Below are 12,755 nucleotides of genomic sequence, written 5' to 3' on the forward strand. Positions count from 1 at the left end.
GTTACATATCAGTTAATTTCAAGTAAATTAGGGGAAATTATGGGAGCTGTAAACATTTCAGCCCAAGCAGGTCCAGCTCTGTGTTACAATAACAACATAGACACCAAATAGTTTTTTTCATAAACATTTTATGACAGGAGAAATAAATACATCCTCATTTTACATGTATGAGCCCCTGTTCTTCTGACAGAGAAATATACAAAGACATTTGCCTTTTTAATACACTTTAGACTCAAAAATACAACCTGACCTTACAAATATTACAAAATTTCAAGGGAGCAGCAACAATCTGAACCTCTTACAAAACACAGACTTACAATGTTTCAAGATTAGAAAAAAAAAAAAAAAAAGAACCACTAACCACAATCCAAACTCCTCCGTGGTCAAATCAAATGCTCCTAGGCCTTGGTGATGTACCCCTCTTTGATTAGGAAATCGTAGATTTTGCGCGTCTTATTGACGTCGATCTTGATCAGCGCTCGGGCCTGTGCGAGCCGCAGCCCACCCTGCCGTCTGCACTCGTTCAGCAAGGCCTGCTTATATTCCAGGTAGGCCCCTGGCACCAGCCGCACGACCTGGCATAACTGTAAGTGCAAAACAAATACAAGGATTGGTAAGAGACATTTCAAAACATATATATCTTATTTTAGGCCTCAGTGTGCTTCAAAGTGCTCGTCAGATCATCATCTGACAACGGAGGCGTCCCAAGCTCTCTTTTTTTCATTCATTTATTTCAGTCATCAACTATTTCTGTTACACAACTGCCTTCGAGGAGAGACCGTCTGAAAGGGTGCGACTCATTGCCTCAAGACATAAAAAAAAATTAAAAAAAATACTATGACAGCTTAGTTCTATTTTTTTATTTATTTTTTCTAGCTGTGTCTCTACGGATGTCAGTGTTGGTCTGTCCACCACTTCAGACTGAATTATCCCGACAACTACTGGATGGATTCCAATAAAATCTTGTATCGATATTTATCGTGCCCACAGGATGAATCCTACTGACTTTGGTTATCCCCATCTTGATGTGAAGTCACATCTAAATTATAAATTAAATTACATATACACTACTCACAAAAAGTTAGGGATATTCGGCTTTTGGATGAAATTTCAAAATGTACATAAAATGCACTATAACCTTTCCAGGTGATCTTAATTTGACCTTCTACTTAAATGCCCTACTTTCATGATATAATATCACTGTAGCATCAACTTTTTACATTTTCCATAAATTTCACCCGAAAGTGGAATATGCCTAACTTTTTGTGAGTAGAGTAAATTGTCCATTAGTTTGGTTTATGACCAGTCTCAGCTGTACTTTGTGTTTAGTGCTAATTGGCAACGCTAACTAAGTGAACTTGGTAAACAATACCTGCTAAACATCAGCATGTAAGCATACATTGTATTTGCATGAGCCTCCCTAATTGCACGTAGGAACAGGGTCGATGACATCTGTTTCATGTGTCTGAAGCAGTAAATCTGGCCCACAGTTTGTGGAGGGAGGTGTTTCGCCTCGCCTTCGACTGTGGCGGTTTGGTACAGGTATAAACATTTTAGCTTTTAGCTGTAGTTCGACGACACATCCGACAACCTCCTGAGTCTTTCTTCTTGACCATTTAGGTAGAAATAAGAGAAAGCTGTACCTCCTTCTCCCGCTCGTTGAGTTTCTCTGTCCCCGGCAGCCCGGTCAGGTTGAGAGGAGGGGCGCTTCGCCTACCTGTTGCTGTGGAGCAGAAATTCAACAACGGTCAAACAGCCATGAGGAACCCCACTGTTGGTCTACACTTCAGATAACATAATAGCGGGCTGACAACATGCAGTTAATTCCTTTGCTTAGAAGAGACAGGGGAACAAATATTTATGGTGTGCAAATTGTGTAAATATAGTGTCGGGGGAGTGTGCGTCCCATTTGTGCTCTAGGGGTTAAGAAAGGCAGCTAATTTGAAAGGGAAAAACAACAAGATAAATATGCATGTAGGCCTCTGTTTTCTGAGTGTATTTCTGGAGGAGCGTCTGCATTAATGTGAGTGTGCCTGGGGCCATGCCATGACGACAGAGAGGAGAGAGTACAGAGGGAAAGGTGGAGAGAAGCTTCGTACCTGACACTGTGATTGTTGTGACAGCTGGAGTGATGCCAGCATCTCTGTAATGAGAAAGAAAAGTGTTTGCATCTCTACAATCTTACTTATATATATACACACACACACACACACACACACACACACACACACACACACACACACACACACACACACAGACAGACAGACAGACAGACAGACAGAGCATTTCTTGGCTTTGTTCACTATTCTCACTCCAGGATCATCATCCAAAAAAGATGAATCATTGCATTCAAGATTTTTTTTATTAAAGAAGAATAATTAGAAGAACTTGGATACCACCCAAAGAACAAGGCCTTGGATGAAAAAACAAGAGCAGCGGCACATTAAAAAGACTAAAATACAGAAGAGACTGAGGTTGAAGTGGGATGCACAGTAATATAAACGTCTGCTCTATTCATCATAGAGTGTGCTGATAGAGGTCAGCACAACTTCACCAGCTCTTCTATTACACGCTGGGTAATGAGCAGGAAGTTTGGAGTCTCACATTGCAGCCTGTTTGCTGAGCCACTGCTGGCAGGCTCTGCCATCCTGGATGTACTGCAGCACATCACACAACATGGTTCGCTTCCTCCGCTCGTCCTCCCGCATTCGCTTCACCCGCTCGTACACCTTGGCACCTGAGAGTGGTGACACAGCGAAGTCAGTGGAGAAATGATGGAAAAAGGACTCAACAAAAGGATGCTGTGTCAAATGCAGTCCAGTGCCTGGGTTCAGGGTTGTGATTAATACTCATGATGAGCAGTTTTCATGTTAGAAAACATTGCTTTCAATATATTAGTAAGGCTTACTTTGCTGAAATAATTAATTACGTTAAGGAAATATTCAAGTCTTTTATTAATTCTGCCAGCAATTATCTAATACAGCAACTCAATAAAATATTCAGCTGAGCTTTTCTTTGTGTGCCATGCATCAACAAACTAGCCAAACATTGTAATTCCAAAAACTGATCCAAAGACCTGATACACTGTGCTGCTGCTGCAAATAATAATTAAAACAATTTAGAGCCAAACTCAAAATAGCGTAGCTCAAATCTGAATGTAAACACAGTTGCCCTGCTGAGGCATGCAACTTTAAAATGAAGTTTTGTTGAACAGAGGAGTGAAAAGGTCAAACTAAACTCACTGCAGAAAGACTTGATCCCTGCTTTTCGGTACTCCTGCAGCCTGCGGATCTCTCTTCTCAGCTCAAACTCCACTGGAAGAAAAAGGAGATGAAGTCGAATCTGTACATACTGTTACACAGAGAGTTCCCAGAACCCCCGAAGCTCAGTCTCAACACGTGCTCAAAAGTCAGCATTTTGTTTTGTTTCGTAGGTCTACGTATATATATAAATTCCAGGCTACACTCCTACAGTGAGCATGTATTTGATGAATATAGACAAAGTTAAAGGAAGAGTCTGACATTTTGGGAAACAGAAGCTAACAGAAGCTCTGTTTTCGTGTTTAACCTACAGAGAATTATCTCCTCAGGTTTACGGACCTTTACAGTGAGTTTCAGCTAATTGTTTAGCTCTCTGGTCGGCAACTTCAGTTTTGAATCACTCTCACTGCTCTCATAACGCTGTTTCCCGGCGTGCATTTTTTTTCTTCTTAAATAAGCTGTTAACTGCTCAGCACCAAACAGTAGAGAACTAAACTAACTGGTTGAGCATTTACCAGCTGAAGAGCCAAATAATTCCCTCAGAAGTTGGTTGAGACCAAAAACAGCTAAAAGAGAGTGAATATTGGACTTCAATTCACCAGGTGGCCAGAAGGAGTTTGGAGCAATGTGGTAGAGAGCGCTCTTTGCCATCAATCATAACTCCAAATAAGTGAATAACTTATGGAAATAATGGTGTCTATCCCTCCAGAAGAGTTCCAGAAACTTTATGTCAAGGAGCTGAAGCTGAAGCTGTTCTGGAGGCTCATGGTGGCTAAAAACAACGTCATACTAAGACAATTCATGTTGATTTCTGCTTTAAATTTGTACATACAAATATATTGGGAATCTCCTACAAATAGAAAAAAGGGAAAGTCTGACGGTGCCTTCCAAAGCTTAAAAATAACATCCCTTAAGGCCACGATCATCTAGCAATGTTGTGGCAGTCTGGCAAGAATTGGTTAAATTATTTCTCTGTGTTTGTGACTGGGGCTCGCATTCTCAGAGCCTATCCATATGTACTCAGACAGATACTAACATGCGTGACTTTCGATGAATTTGTCATGTTCAATCGGTCCAACCACTCTGGCAAATCGTCTCATGACATCATACAGCTCCTGCACCTCCTTTGGGTAGCATCGCTCCAGCACTGAAAGAGAGAGAGAGAGAGAGAGAGAGAGAGAGAGAGAGAGAGAGAGAGAGAGAGAGAGAGAGAGAGAGAGGAGAGAAGTGAGTGGGCAGTGGATACAAGCAAATATAACACAGAAACATGAAAGAAAAATCCACCCCCTTAGATACTTTTACACATCAATAGTTTTAGTGATTTTTAGTGCATCCGAGGAGAAGGGCAATAATTTAGTTTCTTTCTGTTTATCTGGTTTCCCTTTAACTGCATGGTGTAATTCACCACCAGAGAACAGCCCTTAACGTCCACACTTTATAAGCATGTGAATATTACTGGTGTCTATTATCAGTCATTCTGTGGCTGTACTGCAATCTCTGGAGGGTTGAAGACTTCTACAACTGATTTTAAGGATTTGAACATTTTTATTCAAACCACTGATTACACTGAACTTAATTTTCAACACTCCTGGTATATTTGCACACTATGCACCCTACATTTAACATATTAAACGGGACATTATTCCATCTGTTAACTCAGTTGAATATATTGTTTCGGCAGTGTTTAAGCCAACTGTTTTTTGCTATCTGCTAGCTTTAGTTGTCAGTCAGCATCCGACGGCTAGCAACAACACACAGGGTTGGATTACGACGCACTAGTCACGTAACACAAGATTGGTTATTGACAAACAGGCTCATCACTCTGTTAGTATTTTTGAACATCAAAAACAAGCAATCGTTGCCAACTTGATTAGATTCTGCCTTTAATTTCATGGGTGACGATCGGGCGCACAAGGTTGTAGTGACAGGATGTTTTAAGCAGGCTCGGGCTCAAACTCTGTTTATGTACTTTTGTGACAATCAAACACTTTAAATTCCAACCACAAGTTTGTATGTTTTATGTTCTTAATCTAATATTATGATAAAATAATACATAATAATGACCAATTCCTGGTAAACACGTACTTGGTGAATAAAGTTCATCATCAGTCACTACTATTAGTGTAGTTGTTGCTACTGTTGTTGCTGTGCACCTGTCTGTCTGTCTGTCCGTCTGTCTGTCTGTCTCTCTCTCTCTCACCCCAACTGGTCGAGAAAAGACGACCACCCACCTAGAGCCGAAGGATCTGTCCTAGGTTTCTGCCTTTTAACAGGCAGTTTTTCCTTCCCCCCGTTGCCAAGTGCTTGCTCATGGTGGTACTGTTGGGTCTCTGTAAATAATGTTACAGTTCGGTCTAGACCTGCTCTATTTGAAAAGTGTCCTGAGATAACTTCTGTTATGAATTGGCGCTATACAAATAAAATTGAACTGAATTGAAACTGAATTAAAGTCTGACTCTAAAAATCTGATTTCTTCCTAGACAACTGATGAACATCGGTACAGAAGTTATCCAACATCCAAAATGGGCCCAGAGATTCAAGTGTTATTGCTAACAGCCATGTCAATGGAAGTGTTAAACAGAAAAATAGTATTCTACATTGAGTTTTAACATTAGATTCTTTTCCTTTAACCATTTCGGAGCCTAGTTGAAGAGCACAACAAGAAAATGTATTAAACCATCAAAGCCAGCAACATTGCTCCCCTCCCTGAGATTGGTCACAGTAAACCGATGCGTATCCACCACCACTTAACTCACTCTACAAGCATACACAAGCTCTGAAGAGCTTGTTGTATTCGTCTCAATGCATCGCCACTGTTGCTGAGTAACAGACAAGTGTCAAAGCCAGAGAGGAAAGCTGTTGTGTGGGTGTGAGAGGAGTGGTGGTGGTTGTGTGTGTGTGTGTGTGTGTGTGTGTGTGTGTGTGTGTGTGTGTGTGTGTGTCAGTCAAGTTCCTTCATCAGGGCTCCTGAATGTGAGCGCTAATTAGCAGCTGCTATTTCAGGCTAAACACAAGTCATGCTCTTGACAAACCAGTGGACACACAGAAGAATGTTGTCCACGTCTCGAAGGAGACATCAACACTGGACTTCTATGTGATAACACACAAACACTGACTGCAAACTAAGGCAACAACAAAACAACACAGGCCTGAAACATTTAATGTAACAAGCCCTTACATGACTTCAGACAGCTGCTCTGAAAACAACAGCGCTGGTCAATCTGCCTGCAGCACTTACTGAGACATGATACTGTGAGCCTCCCGGACTTGGATACTGCTTCCATTATTGCATGTGACACACACATGAACACACACACACACACACACACACACACACACACACACTGTAGAGACACACAATCTTTGACAGTCTCCATGACAACCAGTCTGCAGCTCTACAGCTACTCTGAGTTCCCTTTTGTCTTGAAAGACTGGGGAGATAAGGGAGTGGAGGGAAAAAGGGAGGAGGGCTAACTGGAGGCTGGAGGATACATAAATAAAACATGAGGGGAGAACTCTTCAACTCCCAAACCGCAGCCAATTTCACAGAGCAACATGTGGAGATATAACGATGGGCTGGGTGGTCTGATGTAGTTTCTTTAAAAAATAAAAATAAAAAAAGAGGGTTTAATTGGAAAAATCCATTCATAGCAGCCCAGCGCTGTCTTTCTGACCTCTAATGCAAAAACTCCAGAGATGCAAAGAATTACATTACTGAGCTTGCTGAAATCCAACCTGTGACAGGTGGATCAATAAAAAAAGCCCCCCGCATTTTAATCTTGATGGCAGCGGCACTCATCGCAGGGGGATCTATTCACAGTGAAGCAATTATGCCGCGGCACACGGCCCCTGTAGGCTATTAGCAGCCTTGATCGTAAATACGAGCTCTGTCAGTTGCCACACTTCAGCAGCCTGAGGGGCCACAGAGGTTAACGGTGGTTATTACACCGGAGTTGTTTGCATGCATCCATAGAAACCCTCAGCAGCGATTTGGCTGGTAGATATCAGATTCGTCCCCGAGTTGCTATGAATACTGCCGCAGCCGAGCCTGTGTGAGTTTCACAAGGAGACTTACTCTGGAATTTCCGCAAGTTGATCAGTCCATGGTCTCGGATCACCCTGAGAGAAATGGAGATGTAGATTTATTACTATGCAAATTAATAATCTGATTGCCATGTCTCTGCTAAATTAAAGCTGGCATTTGCTCATTACAATTATCTTGGCTGATACAGTCTATGAAGTCATTATGGCATTTTAAAACCCAATATGTACATATGTCTTTTACACAGCAGCTAGGTGGAATTTGTTCAGTAATTGGGTTTGAGACTAAAGTCAAACAGCTTGAAAGGTCTGTAATGAGTTCCTTCGAAAGTACACAGTGAGGTTCAAGGGTCAGAGCTCAGGGTCTTGGTCACCAGCCTGGAAGCCCTTCTGACAAGCCACAGCTTAACAGAGATAACGCAAGGATCATGGAAAGAGGAGGGAACTATAACACACACATGCTTCCCCAGCCAGACATGCCATTCCAGCATGCTCTGAGAGCACAAACTCATTAAAGTTGATTTAGTGATGGATGCATTACAGCAGCGATTGACAGTGTATGTCCAACAATGACAGCTAACACGCTGAATGTGCAGGAGACCCTCTACAAAGTGTAACTGACTAACACCTTCAAAGAGAGGGATGAGTAACAAATGCCAGTTCTTTATTCTACAACAAGGCAAATTAGGCTTTTCATCATTCATTAATCCACTAAAGAATCATTTAGTCCAGTGGTTCTCAAATGGGGGTACTTGTTACCCTAGGGGTAATAAACTAATTGGTTCAACTCAAAGGTCAAATGTGCCTTAAAGATGTCCTATGAGTCACTAATGGTGTATTTCAAACATGAACTCAGAAATGACTTCTTTGTAAAGTCCAAATTCACAAAATGTGTAACATACACATCCTATAAGCTTTTAAACATTTCCAAAAGTCTCCAGAAGTGAGGACTCCCTTTTTGCGAGACTAAAACTCGGCACAAGGTCAAACTGTCTGGCATCCACAGCATTCACCAGACACATTTTCCCCATTTCCAAAAATATTCGAGGTTTGAATAAAGGTTCCTGCAGCTCGTAAGTTGCACCTGAATGACTCCCTGTGGCTTGCAATGAGAGCCTGAAAAAAGGCTTAAATATGCAATTATAATCACGCTGCTGACTTTGTGACCAGCCCAGTCTCCCAGGACTTGTGTCTTTAAAAAGCTTTTAACAAAGTCCTAACTAAGTTTAGATTAGAAATTATAAATATATTAGCATTATGAATGCATTAATATTAAGAAGATACAGACAAGGGGTTTAAATTTGTTTGCTTTGTAAATTTTAATTCAGTATGAAATTCATTTATTCAATCTGATAGCATAAAGAAGTACCGGTGGGAAATGAGGCTCCAAAAGGTCAATATAGAAGATTATAATGCCATCTACTGCCAGACAGGGGTCATTACAGGATGCTGTATAAACAAAGACTGTATGAATCTTTTAGTGTATTAAAAAAGGACCTACTTTTTCCTCCGTTGTCTTTCCTTTAATCTTGAATGATATATGTCGACAACTGAGAGCTTGAGTGCTGAAACAGAACAATGCACACGACACAATGTATCGTAAAGTAAATGTTGTAGTTCACACCATTATCTTCTTTTTTCAATGAAAAACAATGAAAAAAAAAGTCTATTGAGATTCTACCCACCACGTAGGATGTCTGAGTCATCATCCACAAAGTCGATGTCTTTCAAATCCCATTCTGCATAGTTGTCGAACTCCTAGCAGACAATGAAAAATGTGTTTTATAATCTGCCGGTTTGATCTAAGTTCACATGAAGCTGATCAATGATCCCAGATAAGTGTTCATACTCCAAAACAATCTTTGACTAAAAGCTCAGAGCGGGTGACTCACTTCACTGGGAGACAACAATAAGGGCACGAGTCACTGTTCCAATAACATTTCATAATGAGCCATCTAGTGGGCATTTATTCATGCTGACAGATTATGTTAGCACACGGATGACAAAGTAGAGGAAACGTGGATCCCCTCACCTCCATGAAGTCTGCTCTGGCAGGCATGTAACCAGCCATATCTCGAGACAGCACAGAGTCAAACGTGGGCCGTGGGGGATCGTCGGTGGCTGTAATATCAGAGAAATACGGTATATTCACATTGGGATTTGAGCATACAACGTACTCTTCATATTATGCTTGAAAACTTCTTCTGAGATTTGGTTTTCCATACTTATACCATGAGTAGTCGGAAATAGTATATCGGAAATGTAAAAAGTTTCTCTCTCTGCTCTCAGTTTGCCAACTGCTGCGTGAACACGACTGTGAAATGTTTATCAAACACTGCGACAGATGGAGACCTGAAGACTGCTAGGAACTGAGACAAGTTCCTGACTGACCAACTGCTTCTGTCCAACTGTCAGATTCAGTTTTTTTTTTTTTTTTTTTTTTGGTAATGCAAATGTTTCTTGTGGCCCATAATCAACACTGCTATCATTTTCAAAACTTCTGAAAACTGTTTAAAATCAATAGCAGACAGGGCTGGGAGGTGGCAACATATAACTAAACTTCATTAATAGTAAATGCTGTCTGTTCCTAAACTTGTATGGGGATGCGAGTAGGAAATAACTACAAGGATTTTCTTGTAACATTAGTAAAGAAAAACCGTTAAGAAGGATAATACGGATACTGACGTTTGAAAGGAATAGCGCCCTCTGCAAAGCGAGAGTCTTTTGTTTTCCGGAGGCTCAGCAAGGTGGAGGAGAAGAGCGGGTTATTGATGAAATTCTTCATATAGTGGCTCTCGCACTCCTCTTTGGTTTTAGTGCGCATCTGATATGCCACATCCTGCCTGCAGGAGAAAAATGGCACAAATAAAAACTGTTAGTGTGCAACAATAGCTCAAAGAAGGACTGCCTAGGTATATAGGTGGTTTGTACACTGTGGTTGACCTACATTAGTCATCTAAATAATATTTGGAAAGGCCTTCCACTCAGTGTTTCCAAGAACTGAATAAGCCCACTTAATCCTTGTTTTGCACCCAATTTCATGATGAAAAGAGCACAGATTTCATCATAAGTTAAGGCCAGGATTTATGAACTTGTAAGCCCGATATTATGTCAGAAAAGGTCAATGTCGCCAACACATTGTGATTAATTATTTTGAAGCCAGGAGCAGTACAATAGCTTTAGACATTCATGTTTATGTAACATTTCACATTTCACTTATGGGTAAACAGTGGTGATATCTTTCCTTGTGTCATGTGATATCACGCAAGTGCTTGTGTTTATATGATGAAATAGTTCAGTTGTATTTATGTTTATCAACATTACATCAAATAAATAATAATATAGAGTATCGGCCTTAAAAATCCAGGAATGTAAAATCCAGGCAGACGTGGATTATTAAGTAAAGATATATTCAAGCCTCAACAAGCCTTCATGGGGGCATCAACATTTTAATGAAAATGTCTGAGATTGACTTACAAGCTACAGGTTGCAACCATAAACAAACGGACAAAGCACTCACCAGTTTCCAAAGCCACAGTCCATGACGGCCTCCAATAGGGCCATCTCTTCCTGTGCCGTCCATCCAGGCTCCAGTACGGGGAAGTCTGATGTCTGTATTAAGATTGAGCATAAATAGTGAGTATGTGGTGGTGGGTGGGTGTCTGTGCATTTGAGACTGTACATAAACTATAAACATAAAAGGTAATTCTTTATCGTACTAACCATGATTTCATATTTGTGATCACTCTCGTGCTTCTTGTATTCAAACCCTTTGGTGAAACACTGCAATAAAAACAACAACAATTCCAGTCAGAGGGAGAGGGCTGGGAATAAACAAGAGCCTTAATAACATTTGTGTGTGTTTGTCATGTACTCACCTGGAGGCAGAGTAAAAAAGGTGAAGGTCCACATTCTGCACACTTGATGTACGGCTCCGTTAGGTAAGATGAGCAACCTCTGCATGGTGGTTTATCGAAAGGATCATCTGAAATTGACAAACTCAAACTTGAGTGTTTACTAACTAATGACTTATAGGACAATATATCATGTTAACATCATGTGGGAGACATTAATATGGCCACTGTGCTACTATTGTTGGTCCTTCTGGGCTTTTAAGCTTTTGTATGTTTCTGATAGGCCATCAACCTGCCTGAGAGAGTTAGAAATATTAGTCTTGTGTGGCTAAATCTGGCACATTTACATAGTGGACTTTGTGTTAATTAATGTGTATTTTACCTTTTTAAATAAATAAAACTCCAAACATTAAACTAGTTAATTCAGTGTGGATATTCATCACTTACAAACTATGGCTAATGGTACAGAGGCCTCTCAAAGCAGCCTCCAATTTCCAATCCGATTTAACTATCTCGGGTTTCTAGCAAAGCGTGTCTGCAAGTTATCCAACAACAAACGACAAACAACAACACAGCGGGTTGTTTGTGGCATTAATATAACATGCAAAGGCTGACAAATATAAACAACATAGGTGTAAATAGAGCTAAACCTACGTGCTAACGTTAGCTGGAGTGGCGTTAATGCGACTAAACAAGAGACAATTTGAGGAAAAAGATCCGGACGTTTAGTGTTAAAATGCAGCGGTTACATTTCACTACATATATATAGTATCAACACTCACTTCCAAAAGACGCCAGACGGTCCATAAGACAATGTTTAAGACAAACTAATAGCAGAATTGATGTGTTTGTTGTTGTTGTTGTTCTTCTTCGAGGTTTAACGGTAGCTGGTATCCTCCCGGTTACAACACTGCCACCTTCTGGAGACGGTGTTAGTGGACTTTAAAGGATAACTAGTGTAGTAACAATCTTTGTTTATTATGGATAAAAAAAAGCACATTATGCTTTTATTAAAATGCTTATTTAGTGTAAGTGGACCCTTGTAGCCTACCTGAGCACGTGTTTCTCCCCTCGCTCCATTAATTATAATTAAACATGAATTATTTTTATGGTTATTTAATTTAATCTATTCCTTACATGATTCATATGATAATTCGTAAATATCAAATATCTATTGTAGCAAATGGAGAAACAGAAAACCCTCTTTTGACTTATTTTCTTATTACTTAAATAAAGTAAGTAAGTAATGTAAGTAAAAATAAAATGCTCTGGTAAAATAGGTTTATTTAGATTTATAGGGATCAGCTTTTTTTATTTTTTATTTTTTTGTTTTGCTCCTTGTTATCTTTCTGATGAAGGAATTACTGTTTCATTTCATGTTTCTATATATTTTATATAAATGACCCATATTTCAGTTCTTTTTTCCTCATTTGATAACATATATTTGTATTGTCCACATGTTCTTATATGTTTGTTAATGTTTATTTAATTTTAAAAAAGCCCTAATATGGAGCCATTATTGCAGCAAAACAATTTATGCATGTAAGTGGAGAGCTGTGTAACTGTATCTGTAATCTGTATTCAGATTTGTAAATGTGTA

At 40.0% G+C, this 12,755-nt stretch overlaps 1 protein-coding gene across 1 annotated transcript; it reads right to left on the reverse strand.

The window, feature by feature from the left end:
* Window positions 1-108: 108 nt before the first annotated feature.
* On the reverse strand, window positions 109-12,060 carry tada2a (transcriptional adaptor 2A). The gene is made up of 15 exons (XM_051398785.1): window positions 11,938-12,060; window positions 11,180-11,286; window positions 11,025-11,084; window positions 10,822-10,913; window positions 9,987-10,144; window positions 9,334-9,422; window positions 8,987-9,059; window positions 8,803-8,866; window positions 7,336-7,379; window positions 4,297-4,407; window positions 3,243-3,314; window positions 2,605-2,737; window positions 2,100-2,143; window positions 1,644-1,723; window positions 109-584 (listed from the first exon to the last, which is right to left on the reverse strand). The coding sequence occupies exons 1-15, from the start codon at window positions 11,960-11,962 to the stop codon at window positions 399-401; spliced, it is 1,338 nt and encodes a 445-aa protein (XP_051254745.1). The 5' UTR covers window positions 11,963-12,060; the 3' UTR covers window positions 109-398.
* Window positions 12,061-12,755: the final 695 nt, after the last annotated feature.

The sequence above is a fragment of the Dicentrarchus labrax genome, unplaced genomic scaffold, assembly GCF_905237075.1.
Source record: "Dicentrarchus labrax unplaced genomic scaffold, dlabrax2021, whole genome shotgun sequence".
Lineage (NCBI taxonomy): Eukaryota > Metazoa > Chordata > Actinopteri > Moronidae > Dicentrarchus > Dicentrarchus labrax.

Coding starts and splice junctions, on each gene's coding strand:
- tada2a (XM_051398785.1), bottom strand. CDS start 11,962: ATGGACCGTCTGGCGTCTTTTGGAA. Junction 7,380..8,802: donor GAAAGACAACGGAGGAAAAA/GTAGGTCCTTTT, acceptor CATTTCTCTCAG/GGTGATCCGAGACCATGGAC. Junction 3,315..4,296: donor ATTCATCGAAAGTCACGCAT/GTTAGTATCTGT, acceptor TTTTTCTTCCAG/TGGAGTTTGAGCTGAGAAGA.